The following is a 20,369-nucleotide window of genomic DNA, read 5'->3' on the forward strand; positions in this document are numbered from 1 at the left end:
GGCCAGGGCCTCTATTTTCCTTTTTAATACTATTTCTTCCCTGTATCTTCCAAATAGGTAAAACTTCTTTGGGTCAGTAGGTGGATATCTGAAACTAGTTTCTACTCTATACCTCCTTGTAAACCCACTAGCCATGGCCCATGCATGTTCACATTGGATTTGGACAGTTGGTAAAGAAACAACGGAGCCAAAAACTGGTGGGCCATCATCTTTAATCTTAGTTTGCACCCAGCGGGCAAGTAAAAACACACACTGGGCTCCAAAACCCATTCATTCAGTGCTCACAAAGCTACTGACTTATCCGAGTTTCCTAGAATCAAAGGTTTCTAGCTCACCAGACTTATTCACCTCTGTTCCCCACCTTCTTCGTTCTCCCTGCACAAACTCTGCACAAACTGGCTTCTCACTCAGCACTCCACAATCTTGGCTGCCTCTCCTGTTCTCCTCCACGTGGCCTTCCTCTGTTCTCCTCTCTAATGCTAATCTCGGGAACTGAGAGAGCAAGCTCCCGGTCTGCCCCACTTTATGGTGTAGAAATTCAAACCTTTAATCCAATATACAAGATAGGGAAGTTTCTAATACAAAGTCACTTATCTGGGGCATGATGGGATTGCACCACCCCACATCAAAAAGGGTGGGAAAGGCTTAATCCCAAAACCAAGTCCCAGGCAACAAGGATCCTGCCTGCCCACAGCCCGCCCCAACACATATTAATATCATCTGGGCGACAGGCTTCCACGTGGGCAGCGCCATCTTTAACAAAGTGAGCATAATATATTTTATCTGCCCAACAACTTCCTCCAGCACTCTCTTAGATCTTTAGTTAGTTTTTTAGCTTTAAGCAATATAATATTTCTATGAATTTTGCTAGTTTTATAATTTGTGGGCTTGTTTATGAATTTTCCTTCACTTTTGCCCTCTGGTTTTAAGCCAGAAATTTCCAATTGAAATCGCCTCTTTAAGGCTAAGTGCCTCACACAAGAGGAGAGTTAGGAGCTAACAGAAAAAACAATTTCCTCTGGGGAAAAGTCAGACAGAGAGCCCTGAAACTAGAGGTCTTGGATCCAAGAAAAGAGATCTAGCAAGTCCGAAAAAGGTGGCTCAAACCAGAAAATGTCATGAGAGATTTCTCTGATGAACAAAGAAACTTCAGAACAGACAATTTACCATGTACATTTACACTTGACTTTTTAGGCAGTTCAACAGACAAGGGGTTGCCCTGTTAGGGGCCTCTCAGGTGCTCGCCTGGCCACCTCCCTCACAGGAGCTACAAACTGGAAACTCAGATGCAGGCACCAGAGATTCCCCACTCACACACTAATCACTCAGGGGTTTTTAACAGAAACAATAAAAACAAAGAATGAGATCTCGACATGGACAGCCACCACAAAGGTGTCCCTGGAAGTCCGAGGCAGGACTCAGCCCCCACTAATTGTCTTCCTAGAGCACAAACAGATGTCCCTGGAAGCCCAAGGCAGGACTTACTCTCCACCAACGTCTCTGTCTTGGAGGGCCCATTGTGTGAGTGTGATCGCATCCGAATCTCCACCGTAATAGTTTCAAACTGACTAGTCACAAACAGAAAAGCTAGAATAGAATTCAGAACAGACAGAAAGCTGGAATTCAATTCAGCAAAGCAAAAGATTTGCCCTACTTACCTCCGGAGGTCAGAATTTACACTCTTTGATATCTCTGCCAAATCGTTGAATTTAGGGACCAGGGGTGTCTGCCAAGAAGTTGTCTGAAACCCACAGGGAAACTAGAGCCCTGGAACTGTAAGGTATTTCACTCCAAGGAAGAAAGAAGGACATAGCTACCAAGTGTGGACAAGCAAAAGCTTTATTTAGAGTGCTCCCGGGTGAGGGTCACTGGACCGCAAGAAGGGGCCAGGGAAGTCGCACAGCTTCTCCCACCCTGGGGGGGGGGTGGTGGTGTAATTTACAGCATGACATTTCATTGGCTGACAGACAGTTGTTCTTTTTCAAAATGCTCCTGGGCTGTTTCTTTTGGTGGGCATGGGCGTGGGTGGTTCCTCATGTGACCTTCCCCCATTGCCAACCGACCTCACATTCCGACCTTTTATGTTAGATGGGGCGCCGCTATTGTCTGGCTACTTCCTGCTGGTTAGGGGCGTCATGGGGAAGGGAGGTTGGAAGGAGGTGGCTCTGAGGACAGTTGCATATATAGGTGTAGGAGCATCTTGTCGACCATGTCTTGAGAAACCTCGCGGATGCGGCCCTGTAAGAATCTAAGAGAAAGAGGAGCAAACATGAGTAATATGCTGATAATTAGAAGAGGACCTAGGATAGGGGCAACCCAGGTGAGGACGGGTGACTGCCATCAGGAGTTAAGTGGGCTGTAGGAAGAGAGGTCCTTGCACAGTTTCTCTTGCAGATGGTGGAGGACATTGATGTTTTCTTTCATCAGGCCAGTCTCATTGATATAGAAACAGCATTGCTCTCTACTTTAATTCACTTTGGCGGCAGGTTCCCGGTGGGAGGGACAGGAGTAACAGGAGGATCTGCAGGGCCCAACCTTTTGGTAAGCCAAAGATGGGTGGGCCCAGTGGTTCTGACGACTGCCAGTGGTCCTGCATGAGGGCAAGCTTGAGGCGAGAGACATGGTACTAAGGTGTTTGCCCTAGGAGCTTGGCTGCAGTAGGAGTAGTCAATATTACTGTATGGGGTCCCATCCACCTGGGCTGTAGGGAGCCGGGTGGAAGAACTTTGTCCCCTGGTTGGAGGAGGACTGCTGGATGAGCTTCACTTGGACCCTCTATGGGAGGGAGAGTCCGGTCCACGTGTTCCCTAAGAAGACTGTGGAGTAAGGATAGAAAGGGGAGGTATGTGGCAAGAGGAGGGGGGGTTGACAGGTAAGCTGTGATTGATTAAGAATGGTCTACTGTAAACCAGCTCAAAGGGGCTGAGTCCAGTGGGGTTTCGCGGGGTTGCTCTGATTCTGGTGAGTGCCAGGGGGAGGAGGTTTGGCCAGGAGAGCCTGGTCTCGATGGAAAGTTTAGTTAGCTGACCCTTCAGCATGCCATGGGCCCTTTCCACCTTACCCGATGATTGAGGGTGATAGGATATGTGGAGCTTCCAGGTGATGTTGAGAGAGATGGCATCCTGCTGGGCTATTTGGGCAGTGAAGGCCGGGCCATTGTCTGACTGGATGGCAGTCGGCAGTCCAAACCGCGGGATGATACGTTCAACGAGAATGGAGGCAACGGTGTCTGCCGTTTCTTGAGAGGTGGGAAAGGCTTCTATCCACCCTGAAAAGGTATCAAAAAAAGTTAGGAGATAGCAGAGTTTTTTTGTGAGGGGGCATGTGAGTGAAGTCGATTTGCCAATCCTGGCCTGGCACGTGCCCCCTCAGCTGATGAGTAGGGAAGCAGGGGCGAAGACCCCCTTGTGTAGAGGCTTTGGAACAGATAGTGCATGCTGCGTGTACCTTTTTGATAGTCTGCTGGAGGCCTGGGAAGAAACAGAGTGGTTGCAAGAACCGATACAGAGCTTTTGGCCCTATGTGTAAGAAACAGTGGATATCAGAAAGTAGAGTTTCAGCTTGTTCTTTTGGTAAGGCAATTCTTTCTCCAAGAAATATCCATCCCTGGCTGCACATGTCTCCACCCTTTCTGAGGAGGGTCTGTTCTTCCTCAGGAGTGGAGGAAGGTTTCAAGGAGGTGGAGAGAAACATGAGAGGAGAGGGGGAGGTCCCCGTGGTGAGGTTTCGAGCCACCACCTCAGCCCGAGCATTTCCCAAGGCCACCAGGTCCTGAGAGGTTTGATGGCCCCTACAATGTACCACAGCCACCTCAGCGGGAAGCTGTAATGCCTGCAAACGTTTAGAAATGAGGGTAGCATTGATTATGGGGGAGCCCTTGGTAGTGAGGAAGCCCTTTCCTTCCAGAGGGCAGAGTGGCTTTGGGTGATAAGAAAAGCATATTTAGAGGCAGTATATATGGTTACGCATTTTCCCTGGGCCAGAGTGAGTGCCCGCGTGAGGGCAATTAGCTCTGCTTTCTGGGAGGTGGTGCCCTCTGGCAGCTGTTGGGCTTCTAGGGTGGAGGAGGTGGTGACCACTGCGTAGGCCGCCCGTCGTCATCGTTGGGTCCCTGTACAGAGCTCCCATCTACAAAGAGTATTAGATCTGGATCTTTTAGAGGTGAATCTGATAATCCATCTTGAGGTCTGTTGAGGAAATCTATTAGCTCTGTACAAGAGTGGGTGGGTTCTGGAAGTGTCATTGGAGCTGTCAGTAGAGTGGCTGGGTTGAGTCGGGGAGAGGGCAAGAGTGACTGAAGGGTTTTCGATGAACAGCAGGTGAAATTCTTGTAGGTGGGAAGGATCTAACAGAGAGAGAGACTTATGTGAAAGGAGGTTGGTGAGTCTGTGGGAGGAAAAGACAGTGATGGGTTGAGAAAGGGTGAGCTTAATAGCCTCCTTGGTGAGTTCAGCTGCTGCACCCAGTGCCCGGAGGCAGGGCTGCCAGCCTTTGACAGTGGTGTCCAATTGTTTAGAGAGGTATGCTATGGGAAGGTATGTAGACCCCACAGGTTGAGTCAACACGCCAACAGCATTGCCGTATTTTTTGTCAGTAAAAAGGTGGAAGGGCGCCTGACCTGTGGTGGCGCCATGGAAAAAACACCAACCTGGAAAGCTGAGGTCGTTGGTTCAAAACCCTGGGCTTGCCAGGTCAAGGCACATATGGGAGTTGATGCTTCCTGCTCCTCCTCTCTTGTGTCTCCTTCTCTCTCTCTCTCTCTCTCTCTCTCTCTCTCTCTCTCTCCTCTCTCAAATAAATAAATAAAATCTCTAAAAAAAAAAAAGGTGGGCCCTGGCCAGTTGGCTTAGTGGTAGAGCGTCACCCTGGCGTGAGGAAGTCCCGGGTTCGATTTCCGGCCAGGGCACACAGGAGAAGCGCCCATCTGCTTCTCCACCCCTCCCCCTCTCCTTCCTCTCTGTCTCTCTCTTCCCCTCCCGCAGCGGAGGCTCCATTGGAGCAAAGATGGCCCAGGAGCTGAGGATGGCTCCGTGGCCTCTGCCTCAGGCGCTAGAGTGGCTCTGGTCGCAATAGAGCTACGCCCCAGAGGGGCAGAGCATCGCCCCCTGGTGGGCAGAGCTTTGCCCCCTGGTGGGCGTGCCGGGTGGATCCCGGTCGGGCGAATGCGGGAGTCTGTCTGACTGCATCCCTGTTTCCAGCTTCAGAAAAATACAAAAAAAAAAAAAAGGTGGAAGGGGAGTCTGGGGTCAGGTAGATCGAGAGGGGGAGAGGAGATGAGGGTGTCTCGAAGGGTAGAGAAAGCTCTTTTAATAGTGTTGGGGGATGTGAGGGGTCCCATGGAGTCTCTTTTGCAGCCTCGTAGAGGGGTTTGGCTAAGAGCAAAATTGGGAATCCAGTGTCAAAAGAAGCCTATTAGACTGAGGAAAGAAACAATTTGATCCGCGGTGGTAGGTGGCTGGAGACTGCGGAGGGTCTGAGTTCGATCTAGAGTCAGACCTTGGGTGGTGGGGGTTAAGGCGATGCCTAGATAGACTGCGGACTGAGAATGAAGTTGAGCCTTAGTAGAGGAGACACGATACCCCTTCACAGAGAGGAAGTTAAGAAGGGTGGCGGTGTGTTTCCTTGAGGCGGACAGGGAGGGGCTGCAGAGGAGTAGGTCATCTACATATTGCAAGAGGGTACTTGTCTCGTGATTGCATGCAGCCAGATCTTGAGCTAGTGCCTGCTCAAACAAGTGCGAGCTGTCCCTGTACCCCTGGGGTAGGACAGTCCATGTAACCTGTTGGGCTGCGTTAGTGTCCGGGTCAGTCCAACTAAAGGCAAACAGAGAGTAAGAGTCAGGGTGTAGAGGAATGGTAAAGAAGGCATCCTTGAGGTCTAGGACCATGAAGTGAGTGGTGTCTGAGGGAATGTGTGACAGTAACCTGTAGAGATTAGGGACCACTGGATGGAGGGGAACTACCGCCTCATTGATTAGGCATAAGTCTTGTACAAGGCGATAAGCTCCTGAAGGTTTTCGAACAGGAAGGATTGGGGGGGGGGGTATTGCAGGGAGAGTCTGTGGGGATGAGGAAGCCTCGGTTTAAGAGGCGGGTAATTATTGGTTTAAGGCCCTGGCAGTGACTTGCTGAAATAGGGAATTGGGGCCTAGATGGGAATCGAGAGGGATCCTTCAAGCAGCTGTGTACAGGTGGGTGGTGGGTCGCTACCACTGGGGTAGAAGTGTCCCAGACTTGAGGGTTGACAGTATCTGGTGTAATAGGGGGTGTGATTGGGTTAGGGTGATCTGTAGTAGTGGGAGAGCCTTCAGTCAGGAGTGGTAGAAGTAAGTGGAAAGATGCTATCAGCTGGATAGTGGCTCCAACACTTTGTAGACAATGTCCTGACCCAGAAGGGGTACAGGGCATGAGAGCGTAACTAAGAAGGAGTGCGAAAAGGGGAGTACATCCACACTGCATGTCAGGGGTGGCATGTGAAGGGGAAAAGATGGGGTCCCATCCACTCCCATAACTGAGACCTGTGAGGGAACTAGAGGTCCAGAGTGTGATGGTAAACAGAGAAGGTATCCCCTGTGTCCACAAGAAATGAGATGGACTTATCCACTACCTGCAGCATTACCCTGGGCTTGGCGAGGGTGAGGGGGTCTTCGAGTCTGGGCCGCGTCAGTTGTCCGTGAGGCCGAGGAGTTCTAGCAATGGGCCCACCTGGCTGGCTTGGCCTCCCATTTGGGTGGCTTGTCCTCTGCGTGGAGATGCTGAAGAAGAGCCTGTTACCTGTAGGGGGCGATTGCTCCGTCCGGGCTGCTTGCAGTTAGGGCAGGGTTTAGTGGGTGCCCTCAGGCAGGGGCGTTACCGGGCCAAGTGACCCTCTTTGCCACATTTAAAGCAAACTCCTGGTGGGGTTCCTCCTTGCATCCCGGACTTGGGTCGGGCACTTCCTATGCTTTGCCCCTGTTGCTCTGCCAGCCTCAGGGCTGCTGCAAGAGCCTGGGTTTGGAGCATTACCTTCTGCTGCGTGCGGGCCTGGCGAGCAGCCTCGGCCTTTTCCTCCCAACCATTAAAAACTGTAAATGCCATGTTCACAGGTCTCGGATAGGGGTTTGGGGGCCCTCTTCTGCCTTTTTAAGTTTCTTCCGAATGTCCGGGGCCAATTGGGAAATGAAGTGGGTGGCTAATACAGTGACCCCGGCATTGGAGGTAGGGTCTAGACGGGTATAGAGGACCGTAGTGTCAGTGAGGCGGTTCAAAAAGAGGGCTGGGTTTTCCTCAAGCCCTTGAGTGATTTCTATTTGTCATAGTTAACTACCTTTTGTGCTGTGCTCTGCATCCCAGCTATGAGACATTCAATCATTTGGTCTCGTTGTCTCCTACCTGTTTGTCCCGTCTAGTAGTCCCAGTTGGGGTCTGTATCGGGGACTGCCTGTACCTCAACTGGCACTTGGTCGTTTGTGAGATGAACCTGATTGGCATGAGTCTGTGCCACTGTCTGGATCCAGTCCCGTTCGTCGGGGGTAAGGGTAGAAGACATAATAACATAGAGATCATGCCAAGTGAGGTCATATGCCTGAGTGAGATATTGGAATTCCTTGGAGTAGGTGGTAGGATTAGAAGAGTAGGAGCCTAAATGCTTTTTGATTGCAGACAGATCAGAGATGGAAAAAGGACCATGAACTCGAACAATTCCTTCCACTCCGGCCACCTAGCAGAGAGGGCAGAGAAGGTTGTCTCCCTCTTGTGTCTCGGAGCAGGATCTGGTGTGAGCACTGACAGGGAAGGAGAGAGAGGGACTGGTATCTGCCAGTGAATGAGAAACAGGATCTGATGAAGGGGGAGGAGGATCCTGATAGGATGGAGGGGGTTGTGCAGGAGGGGGAGAGAGTTCCTCAAGGGGATCGGCGAAGGAGGAAAGATCAGAAGCGGAGGATTTAGCTGAGGTTTCCCTGGCTAAAAGGACTTGTGCTGTAGAAGAGCAGGCGGCACAGAGATTAGGACAGGAGCGTGTATACCAGAAGCCCTGAATGTAAGGGATCTCCAACCATTTCCCAGTTCTCTGGCAATAGTTCTGTAAATCGGTGAGGGTGTTAAAGTCGAAAGTCCCTTCAGGAGGCCACCTGGTCTGGTTATCCAGTGGGTACTGTGGCCAGGCCACAGTGGAGAAGATCAGTTTCTTCTTCTTTAGGGAGGGATCTATGTTTGAGAGATTTCGGATAAGGCACCCTAGGGGTGTTTTTGAGTCAGGTTTAGATTCCTGTGCCCCCATGGTCACCCTCAACTTTGGGGTGATAAGAGATGAGAATTGGCATCCTGCAACTCAATCCCTGGCCACTGGACAGTCAGGCAGAGTGGGAGTGTCAGGGATGTCTCCACAGGTACACACGTACACGGAAACGGTAGGAGGAATCGCAGCTGCGATTACGGTCAGGGAGTCTTGGAGTCCCAAAGAACTGAGGGGAGGCCAGAGGCAGGGGACTGACTGCACCATGTGCCAAAGTGGGTGGAAGGTCGGAGGTCCTGGTCTTCCTCGGAAGGGAAGGGGAGAGGAGCGGCTCTTATGGTCTCAAGCTCCTCCCAGGTTTTGGCACCAAATATAAGGTATTTTCCGCTGAGGAAGAAAGAAGGGCGTATGTGGACAAGCAAAAGCTTTATTTAGAGCGCTTCTGGGAGAGGTTTACTGGTCCGCAAGACAGAGCCAGGGAAGTCGCACAGCTTCTCCCACCCCGGGGGGTAATTTATGGCGTTGGTAGGGTGGTGGTGGGTGGCGAAATTTCATTGGCTGACAGTTGTTCTTTTTCAAAATGCTCCTGGGCTGTTTCTTTTGGCAGGCATGGGTGTGGCCATTTCTTTTGGCGGTCATGGGTGTGGGTGGTTCCTCATGTGACCTTCCCCCATTGCCAACTGACCTCACAGGGACATCTCAGGGGGCGCCCCTCCTGGAGATCCAGTGGGGTCAGGCAACCTTCTGGAGAGGCCAGCCAGTCCTGGTGTCTCTACCCGGTGACATGGAACACCAGCATCCCGGACGAGACCCCAAATGTAAAGTACTGCAATCTGCGGGTTACATAGAGACACCAGGCAAGTTACAGGAGAAATTTGAGGAGTTTTATTAATTAGCCAGCTAGCTACACGGGGCATGATCTGAAGTCATGTAGGCCCTCTTACCGTTCTAGACCTTCTTTCATACAAAATCAAGTACTGGTTGGGGTGGGTAAGGAGGGAGCATGGTACCAAGAGGAGTGGTCTCGTGATCCCTTTGTCTAGAGGTATACTACACTCTCGGGATTCCAGGAGAGCAGGAAGAGTTAGAATCAGTGTAGGATTTTTTTTTTTTTCAGAGACAGAGAGAGAGAGAGTCAGAGAGAGGGATAGATAGGGATAGACAGGAACGGAGAGATGAGAAGCATCAATTATCAGTTTTTTGTTGTGACACCTTAGTTGTTCATTGATTGCTTTCTCATATGTGTCTTGACTGTGGGCCTTCAGCAGACTGTGTGACCCCTTGCTTGAGCCAGCAACCTTGGGTTCAAGCTGGTGAGCTTAGCTCTAACCAGATGAGCCTGCGCTCAAGCTGGTGACCTCAGGGTCTCGAACCTGGGTCCTCTGCATCCTAGTCCGATGCTCTATCCACTGCGCCATCGCCTGGTCAGACAGTGTAGGAATTTTTTTTTTTTGTATTTTTCTGAAGTTGGAAACAGGGAGGCAGTCAGACAGACTCCCGCATGTGCCCAACCGGGATCCACCCGGCATGCCCACCAGGGGGCGATACTCTGCCCATCTGGGGCGTCGCTCTGTTGCAACCAGAGCCATTCTAGTGCCTGAGGCAGAGGCCATAGAGCCATCCTCAGTGCCCGGGCCAACTTTACTTCAATGGAGCCTTGGTTGCGGGAGGGGAAGAGAGAGACAGAGAGGAAGGAGAGGGGGAGGGGTGGAGAAGCAGATAGGTGCTTCTCCTGTGTGCCCTGGCCGGGAATTGAACCCGGGACTCCTGCACGCCAGGCCGACGCTCTACCACTGAGCCAACCGGCCAGGGCAGTGTAGGAATTTTTAATTAAGATATATATAGCCTGACCAGGTGGTGGCGCAGAGGATAGAGCGTCGGACTGGGATGCGGAGGACCCAGGTTTGAGACCTTGAGGTGGTCGTCAGCTTGAGCGCGGGCTCATCTGGCTTGAGCAAAAAGCTCACCAGCTTGGACCCAAGGTCGCTGGCTCGAGCAAGGGGTCACACAGTCTGCTGAAGGCCTGCGGTCAAGGCACATATGAGAAAGCAATCAATGAACAACTAAGGTATTGCAACAAAAAACTGATGATTGATGCTTCTTATCTCTCTTCGTTCCTGTTTTTTTGTTCCTATCTATCCCTCTCTCTGACTCTCTCTCTGTCCATGTAAAAAAAAAAAAGAAGATGTATACATTGTCTTCTAAAGGATCTTAAGGAAGGGGAAGAGGGAGTTTCCATATAAGTTTTATCCTTCCAGAGAACTATGACTAGTTACTAACTAACTTTTGCCCCTTTAATCTCCTTCTCTGGGTTTTTTTCTTTTCAGAGAGGAGGCGTAAGGGGGCCTGACTCTACCTTTTAAAATAATAATGTTAACAATTTTTGCAATTTTTTGGCACCTTCTCTCTGTCTCTCTGTCTCTGTCTCTCTCTCTCTCTCACACACACACACATACACACACACACACAAATATAAATAAAATGTCCTCAGTTTTAAGTATAAGATGGTAAATATTGGTAAGTATGACCCTTTTAATCAAAAGCTATTTGGCATCTTCAGTGATCTTTTTTTTTTTTTTTGTATTTTTCTGAAGCTGGAAACGGAGAGAGACAGCCAGACAGACTTCAGCATGTGCCCGACTGGGATCCACCGGCACGCCCACCAGGGGCGATGCTCTGCCCCTCCGGGGCGTCACTCTGCCGCAACCAGAGCCACTCCAGCGCCTGGGGCAGAGGCCAAGGAGCCATCCCCAGCGCCCGGGCCATCTTTGCTCCAATGGAGCCTTGGCTGCGGGTGGGGAAGAGAGAGACAGAGAGGAAGGAGGGGGTGGGGGTGGAGAAGCAAATGGGCGCTTCTCCTATGTGCCCTGGCCGGGAATCGAACCCGGGTCCCCCGCACGCCAGGCCGACGCTCTACCGCTGAGCCAACCGGCCAGGGCCTTCAGTGATCTTTTAAGAGAGTGTAAGAGTCTTGAGACGAGGAAGTAGTCATTGAGCACCAACAGCTGCTAACACACCACAGAGAGAGAAACAATCAGACATTACATATACTGGGTTTTTTTTTTAAAGACTATTTATTTATTCATTTTAGAGAGGAGAGAGAGAGAGAGAGAGAGAGAGAGAGAGAGAAGGGAGGAGCAGGAAGCATCAACTCCCATATGTGCCTTGACCAGGCAAGCCCAGGGTTTTGAACCAGTGACCCCAGTGTTCCAGGTCGATGCTTTATCCACTGCGCCACGACAGGTCAGGCGAGTACATATACTGTTAATGATTTCTTTTACGGTTCGGACTCACAAGAAATAAGACACATCAGATGAAAGTAGTACAAGCAGAGGGCTGAAACTCGGAAGCAGAATCAGCCCCGAGAAACTGAGCCACTGCATATTTATTGAGTTCCAAAAGCCACAGCTCAGCAGATAAAACTAGAAAGCTACAAAAGTCTTTTTTCCCAACTAAACCATCCTTAATCCTGCACGTCTACTGTTTTCTTCATGATCAAGATCACGAGAAGAATCAGAGTCCCAGAGTTTATCAACCATAAAGGACATCTGTTTCTTGATGGCGTTCCTTCAAGAATCCCGTGTACTTGCATTCAAATAACCCCAGGCCAGTCTCCTGTTATGGGTTAACACACTCCAAGACCCCCTGTTCTTCAAGTAACCCCTGCTCTGAAGTTAACTAGGTTCATATTTGTGCAGGGTCTTTCCCTACAATATATCACCTATAGTTTTGCCAAGAGGCAAATATGAGGAGGCAAGCTTTTGGATTGGCTGCCAATTTGCATATATGGAGAAAAGAGAAACATGTTGAGCTACATGATTATGTAAGCAATTGGCAGAATCAACATTCTGGGAAGCCACAGGTCAAATGCTCTGGGCTCTTTAACAGCTCCATTGAGAGGAAAAGAGTAGTGGAGGGGAAGCTATTGATTTGAAGAGAATTAAAAGGTCTATAATATTTTAAAAATGGGCAAGACTAGACCATAATGTCTAGAGATACACACTTAGGAATTAAAGCTATGAAATATTACAAGGAAGTGATTGCTGTTAAGAATCAGGATAGTAGTTAATTATTCTGGTGGTGGGGTGGGGATAGAGATCGGGACGGAGTCCCTAGAGGACTTTCTGGAGTGGCAAGCAAATTCCAATTTTTTTGGTCTGGGTGGTAGTGTTAAAGATCAAGGTGGATTCTAGGTAAACTATTAGGATATTTTAATCAATAATATACTGTTGCAAAAGAGAAAAAAGTCCAATGTAAGCTGAACTCAACTTTGCTTTATACAGAGGTGACTAGGTGTTTTAAAGGGCGAATGAAGGGATCAACAGGGTGGTGAGTGGGGGCAGAGTTGTGTCAGGGAAGTGAAAACTTACAAAAGTGTTAAGGAGGGTGGATTAGTCCACATGAAACCCGTATAAATTTGCTGACACTTAGGCAACCTCAAGCTCCTACTTTCCCACAGAGACTGGGAGATGGGGGCCCTGCCTTCGGGGCTTTGGCACATTCTTTTGGTAGCCTTGAGTTTTCTCAGCCAGGTACATTGAGCAGGTGGGGAGTATGAAACAGGATTGCTCTTTTGATTATGAGTCTTGTGATACTTTTTAAAAAAAATTTTTTTTTTTTGTATTTTTCTGAAGCTGGAAACGGGGAGAGACAGACAGACTCCCGCATGCGCCCGACCGACCGGGATCCACCCGGCACGCCCACCAGGGGCGATGCTCTGCCCACCAGGGGGCAATGCTCTGCCCCTCCCGGGGTCGCTCTGCTGTGACCAGAGCCACTCTAGCGCCTGGGGCAGCGGCCAAGAAGCCATCCCCAGCGCCCGGGGCCATCTTTGCTCCAATGGAGCCTTGGCTGCCGGAGGGGAAGAGAGAGACAGAGAGGAAGGAGGGGGTGGGGGTGGAGAAGCAAATGGGCGCTTCTCCTGTGTGCCCTGGCCGGGAATCGAACCCGGGTCCCCCCGCACGCCAGGCCGACGCTCTACCGCTGAGCCAACCGGCCAGGGCCTTTAAAAATTTTTGAGCCCTGGCCGGTTGGCTCAGCGGTAGAGCGTCGGCCTGGCGTGCGGGAGGACCCGGGTTCGATTCCCGGCCAGGGCACACAGGAGAAGCGCCCATTTGCTTCTCCACCCCTCCGCCGCGCTTTCCTCTCTGTCTCTCTCTTCCCCTCCCGCAGCCAAGGCTCCATTGGAGCAAAGATGGCCCGGGTGCTGGGCATGGCTCTGTGGCCTCTGCCTCAGGCGCTAGAGTGGCTCTGGTCGCAATATGGCGACGCCCAGGATGGGCAGAGCATCGCCCCCTGGTGGGCAGAGCGTCGCCCCTGGTGGGCGTGCCGGGTGGATCCCGGTCGGGCGCATGCGGGAGTCTGTCTGACTGTCTCTCCGTTTCCAGCTTCAGAAAAAAAAAAAAAAAAAAAATTAAAAAAAAAAAAAATTAAAAAAAAAAAAATTAAAAAAAAAAATTTTTTTTGATTGCTTAAAAAGTAAAAACCAGAATAAAATATAAATAGAACATGACCAGTACCTCAGAAATTCCCGTTGTGCCCTCATTCAGTCACTGACTAGTCTTCAAAGGCTTGCTATTATCCTGACTTTTGACCTTTAATACCATAGATTAGTTCTGGCTTTTTTGTTTAACATTATGTTTGTGGGATTCATCCATAATTTTATGTGTAGTTATAGATTATTCATTCTCATTGATGTACTGTCCATGGTTTACTGTCCATTATCCAATCTGCTGTTAATTGATATGTGGTAGTTTCCACCTAAACATGATTTTAATTTTGAAAGGGTAATGTTGTATATGTTTATTTGCCTGATTAAATTTTTTTTTGTATTTTTCCAAAGTTAGAAGCAGGGAGGCAGTCAGACATACTCCCGCATGTGCTCAACTGGGATCCAGCTGGCATGCCCACTAGGGGGCGATGCTCTGCCCATCTGGGGTGTTGCTCCTTTGTGGCTGGAGCCATTCTAGAGCCTGAGGTGGAGGCCATGGAACCATCCTCAGTGCCCAGGCCAACTTTGCTCTAATGGAGCCTTGACTGCAGGAGGGGAAGAGAGAGACAGAGAGAAAGGAGAGGGGAAAGGGTGGAGAAGCAGATGAGCTCCTCTCCTGTGTGCCCGGGCCAGGAATCGAACCCAGAACTTTGCCACACCGGGCTGACGCTGTACTGCTGAGCCAACTGGTCAAGGCTTACATTTTTTTAAAAATTGCCTTGATTTCAGTAAGAAATGGGAAGGTGACATTATTTCACTACATGGTTGGTAATTTAATCTTTAACAGATATTACTTATTAGCGCCTAGCACAGTACTCTTTATAATACACGCTTTCTGTAAGTGCTCTAATTGTGACTAATAGACTGAAGAATAAGTAAGAGGAGATAGGCAATTTTTGGATCCTGAATTAGGGAATTATGAAGCATTCTCTAATTCAGGAATTATGAAGAATTGGGATGGGTCAGAGATAGGAATAAATGTTAAATGTTTGGGTTTGGTCTAGTTTAACAGATTCATTTTGGTACAGCATTGAAGGGTGGTATTTAAGTACAGTATACAGTGTTTTAAACTGGGTCCTGTGACCCCCTGGAGGTTATGAAATTAATTTAGAAGATTGCCTCTAGTGTTAAAGAAAAATAAAATACTGTACTAATAATATAATAAGTATTTAATGAATTTTTTGCTTTAATTATATATGAATATACAGTTGGTGTTTCCATATCTGCTCGTTCTATAGACCAGTTCTACAGATCAAAAATATTCCTCTGAAAGGATTATGTTGTATTCGATTCCCTGTCAGGGCACACAGGAGAAGTGACCATCTGCTTCTCCACCTCTCCCCTTCCCCCCTTCTCATTCTCTCCCTCTTCTCCTCCCACAGCCATTGCTCCAGTGGTTTGAGCAAGTTGGCCCGGGGCACTGAGCCTGGCTCCATGACCTTGCTTCAGGTGCTAAAATAAAATAGCTCGTTTGCTGAGCAACGGAGCAGCCGCCCCAGATGGGCAGAGCATCACCTTGTAGGGGGCTTGCTGAGTGGATCCCAGTTATGGCACATGTGGGAATCTGTCTGTCTTCCCACCTTTCACTTAATAAAAAAATAATTATGTTGTAGTTAATATGTACTATGTAGTTAGGCTTGTATGGTTGTGATAGGTGTGTCTGTACTGGACATGTGCAGACTATTTTTCTTGCCATTATTCCCTAAACAATACAAGATAACTATTTATATAGCGTTTATATTATATTAGGTATTATATGTAATCTAAAAATTGATTTAAAATATAGAGGAGGATGCGCATAGGTTATATGAAAATACACTATATTATGTAAGAGACTTGAGCATCCGTGGATTTTGGTATCTGTTGGGGGAGTCCCGAAAGTAGTTCCGTGTAGGAACCCAGGGAGGACCATGTGTATACTGGGCTGTGTATCTTATTGTGGTTTGTGGTCAGAGATTTATTTATTTATTTTAAGTGAGCAGGAGAGAGACAGACAGATAGATAGGAAAGGAGAGAGATGAGAAGCATCAACTTGTAGTTGTGGCACTTTAGTTGTTCATTGATTGCTTTCTCATATGTGCCTTGACTGAGGTGGATGGTGGGGGGGCTCCAGCAGAGCCAGTGACCTCTTGCTCAAGCCAGCAACCTTAGGTGTCAAGTCAGTGACCTTTGGGCTCAAGTTAGCAACCATGGGGTTATGTCTATGATCCTACATGCAAGCAGGCGACCTTGGAGCTTTGAACTTGGATCCTTATCATCCCAGGCTGACACTCTATCCACTACGCCACCTCCTGGTCAGGTGCAATCAGAGATGTTTGAAAGTTACTTATCTTTAACATAAGCACTGAACAGCAAACCACTCCACTTCTAATCAGTCACCAAGTTTGGTAGATTTTACTTTATGTTTCTTAAGGTAGCTACTTCTTGTCATCCTCTGTGCTACTATGTTAGTCAACTCGCACTTGGGCTATTTCAAAATTATGCCATTTAGTCTCACTGCCTATAGCCTTGCTCCCTTTTTTTATTTCTCCATATTGCATCTAGAATGATCTGAAATGCAAGTCTTCTCATCCCTGTCTCCCAGTCTCTTTTTAAAAATAAGGCTTTATTTTTCAAAGCAGTCTTAGGTTCACAGCACAACTGAACAAAAAGTACAGAGTTCCTGAATACTCCATGCCCCAACACATGCATAGCAGCCTCGCCTACTATTATTAAGCTGAACCAGAGTTCAGATTAGTTACAACTGATGAACCTACATCGACAAATCATTATTCAAAGTCCCTAGTTTACTTCAGAGTTCATTCTTGATGTTGTACATTCTATGAGTTTGGACAAAAGAATGATGAAGTGTTATCTGTTATAGTATCATACAAAATAGCTTCACTGCCCTAAAAATCCTCTGTGCTCTGCCTGGTTATACTTTCTTCCCCTCAATCCCTGGCAATCACTGATATATTTACTGTCTTTGTAGTTTTGCTTTTTCCAGAATGTCATATAGTTGGAACCATATACTATGTAGCCTTTTCAAATTGGCTTCTTTGCTTAGTAATATTCATTTAAAGTTATTCCATGTCTTTTTGTGGGTTGATAGCTCCTAGCATTTTAGTGCTGAATAATATATTTCATTGTCTGAATATGCAACAGTTGATTTATCCATTTACCTATAAAAGACATGTTGATTGCTTCCATGTTTTGGCAATTATAAGGCTACCACAAACATCCTTGTGCAGATTTTTTGAAAGGACGTAAGTTTTTAGCTTATTTGACTAAGTACCAAGGAGCACCATTGCTGGATTGTGTGGTAAGAGAATGTTTAGTGTGTTTTTTTTGTTGGTTTTTTTTTTACAGAGACAGAGAGAGAGTCAGAGAGAGAGAGTCAGAGAGAGGGATAGACAGGGACAGACAGACAGGAACGGAGAGATGAGAAGCATTAATCATTAGTTTTTCGTTGCGCATTGTGACACCTTAGTTGTTCATTGATTGCTTTCTCACATGTGCCTTGACCAGGAGCCTTCAGCAGCCTGAGTAACCCCTTTCTCGAGCCAGCGACCTTGGGTTCAAGCTGGTGAGCTTTTGCTCAAACCAGATGAGCAACACTCAAGCTGGCGACCTCGGGGTCTTGAACCTGGGTCCTCGGTATCTCAGTCCAACACTCTATCCACTGCGCCACTGCCTGGTCAGGCGAGAATGTTTAGTTTTGTAAGAAACTGGGAACCTATTTTCCAAAGTGGCTGTGCCATTTTTAATTACACCACATCCTTGAGAGTTCCTGTTGCTCCACATCCTTGTCAACATCCTTGTCAGTATTTGGATTTTGGCCGTTCTAATAGGTGTATAGTAGTATCTCATTGTTTTATTCCAACCTCTATTTCTCTCTTTTTTTTAGAGAGAGAGAGAAGTGGAGGGACAGGCAGGGTCAGGCAGGAAGGGAGAGAGATGAGAAGCATTAACCCGTAGTTGTGGCATCGTAGTTGTTCATTGATTGCTTTCTCATACATGCCTTGGATTGGTGGTGCGGGGGGGAGGCTTCAGCTGAGCCAGTGACCCCTTGCTCAAGCCAGAGATCTTTGAGCTCAAGCCAGCGCCCATGGGGTCATATCTATGATCCCATGCTCAAGCCAGCAACCCCACAGTCAAGCTGGTGAGCCTGCACAAAGGCCTGATGATCCCGAACTCACGTTGGCGACCTCAGAGTTTTGAACCGGGTCTTCAGTGTCCCAGGTCGGTGCTCCATCCACTGCGCCACCACGTGGTCAGGCTTCAATCTCTTTTTAAAAATATCTGTTGTCTTCAGGATAAAACCCAGACATCATAAAGGGGCCTCTAAGATCTCTTGTGAATTGTTGTGAGGATTAAATGAGGTAATACATGTGAAGTGCTTAGCAAAATTCATAACACAGTAAATTAATAGTGTTAGTAGTTACTATTTGGTCCTAAGTTACTATTCTCCCCCATCACTTGTTACTTCCTATCTTGTGCTTCAATCTCTGCAAAATAAGAATTGTTTGTAGTACCTGGATTGAGCCATATTCTCTTACTTCTAGACCTTTGCCCTAGAATTTCCTTTTCTCTTACTTGGCTAACTTACTCTCCCTTAAAGACGTAACTTCAATGTCAGTTCTTCTGGGAAGCCTTTCTAGTCCTCCCTTTGAGGCTGGGTGGTTTTCTCTCCAAATCGTTCTGTACTTAACAACGCTGTAGTATAAGTTCCTATTTTTCGTTAGACTGGAAGTTCCCTGAGGGTAAGGACTGTATATTATTTATTATCAGAATCCAGGCACATAATAGGTGTTCAATATGTTTTTATTTAAATGAATGAATTTCTCTGATGTGAGAAAATCTAACCAAATTTGTTTCTATTTATTATCTCCTTCTGTATTTCTAGTTCGTGAAGCCTGGGCAAAAGAATGAAAGAGACTACCCTGAAATGGCAAAAGAAGCAGGTAATATAGAGCATTTATATCTTTTTTGTTTTTTAAGATTTTATTTATTGATTTTAGAGCGAGCAAAAGAGAAAGATGGGAGGAGGGCAGGAAACATCAACTCGCATTTGTTTCTTGTGTGTGCCTTGACTGGGGAAAGCCTGGGGTTTTGAACCAGTGATCTCAGTGCTCCAGATTGACTCTTTATCTACTGTGCTACCATAGGTCAGGTGAATAGTTAAATCTTTGAACATGATAGTTTATTGTGTTATTAGTCTTGATTGTGGAACAGTCTTGCAACCATCAAAGGAAGCCCAGTCAAGGGAGAAGAACCTATACAGGCAATTGCCCAGTGGCTCACTAGAAAGAAGAAAGGGAAAAGAGCTTGGTTACTCTTAGCTAGATAGCCAGAGCAGACAGTGATTTTATGTGCTAAACAACTGTTGGGACAGCAAAGGGCTCTATGGGAGAGAAAGGTAGGGTCATTAAAAGGAATAACTTGATTCTAGGAGATAATACAAAACTAGTTAGTGTCTTCCTTTCGTACAAAAGGGTTAATCACATTCAGAATGTATTAAATACTTGTATGGTAGTTTTCCTCTCTTCACTTGACTGAGCCAATGTAGAGAATTCTTTTTCTTATCATTAGGCTAGTGTGAGACTAATAGGTAATGAAATTAGTTATTGTTTATTCTAGTGAGTATTAAGCAAATGACTTAGGTGGATGCTAGTGAGCTGGAACCTAAAGAGAGAAGGGTCCATAAGTGTGCGGATCTATGTTCTGTTAGTCATTCTTCAGAGACACATGCTTGGGCCAGGCTGTTGCTGGCTGAACTGTGGATCTGAATTTCATTATTCTTTCTTTCAAAAAAGGAGGACAAGCACATTAGCTTCTTTGCATGGTGAGAATACGTGTTTTAGACTCAAGGCCAAACAATCTAAGTTTAGGTGTCAGTTGTTTGGGAGTGCTGGAAAATACCAGTTTCCCAGAGAATGGAGACCTTGGGAGCTCCTTGGCCCCATGAAGTGGTTAGGCATACAGTCCTGTGGGAAGTCTCCTGGACCCTTCCTGTTCTTGTGAGCTTGTTGCCAGGCAACCCAAAGAGAGTTACTATGGTTACTATGGTTATTCATTAGATAGTCCTCCTTGTCTCCACCAGTACCTAGTACTTAGTGCGTGTATATTTGGATTTATTTTTTTTGGGGGGGACAGAGACAGAGAGAGGGACAGATAGGGACAGACAGACAGGAAGGGAGAGAGATGAGAAGCATCAATTGTTCGTTGTGGCACCTTCGTTGTTCATTGATTGCTTTCTCATATGTGCCTTGACCAGGGGGCTACAGCAGACCGAGTGACCCCTTGCTTAAGCCAGTGACCTTGGGCTCAAGCTGGTGAGCCTTGCTTAAACCAGATGAGCCGTGCTGAAGCTGGTGACCTTGGGGTTTTGAACCTGGGTTCTCCACATCCAAGTCCAACACTCTATCCACTCACTGCACCACCACCTGGTCAGGCTATATTTGGATTTTGTTTCAACTCTATTATTTAACTCAGTATTTAGATATTACTATACATTAAATCAGAGCATCTCTGCTCCCCAAAAGAAGATTCATGAAATTTTTTTTTAATTTATTTTTTACAGTGACAGAGAGTGAGTCAGAGAGAGGGATAGACAGGGACAGACAGACAGGAACGGAGATAGATGAGAAGCATCAATCATTAGTTTTTCATTGCATGTTGCAAC

At 47.4% G+C, this 20,369-nt stretch overlaps 1 protein-coding gene across 1 annotated transcript in view; it reads left to right on the top strand.

Annotated features, from left to right (window-relative positions):
- The window catches only part of SCP2 (sterol carrier protein 2), a 142,587-nt gene that overhangs the window by 9,005 nt on the left and 113,213 nt on the right, over positions 1-20,369 (top strand). Inside the window, exon 2 of the mRNA XM_066376299.1 lies at positions 18,591-18,648. Coding sequence (XP_066232396.1) covers positions 18,591-18,648 — 58 coding nt within the window. The remainder of the gene's footprint in view (positions 1-18,590; positions 18,649-20,369) is intronic.

This window comes from Saccopteryx leptura, chromosome 3 (genome assembly GCF_036850995.1).
Source record: "Saccopteryx leptura isolate mSacLep1 chromosome 3, mSacLep1_pri_phased_curated, whole genome shotgun sequence".
NCBI lineage: Eukaryota > Metazoa > Chordata > Mammalia > Chiroptera > Emballonuridae > Saccopteryx > Saccopteryx leptura.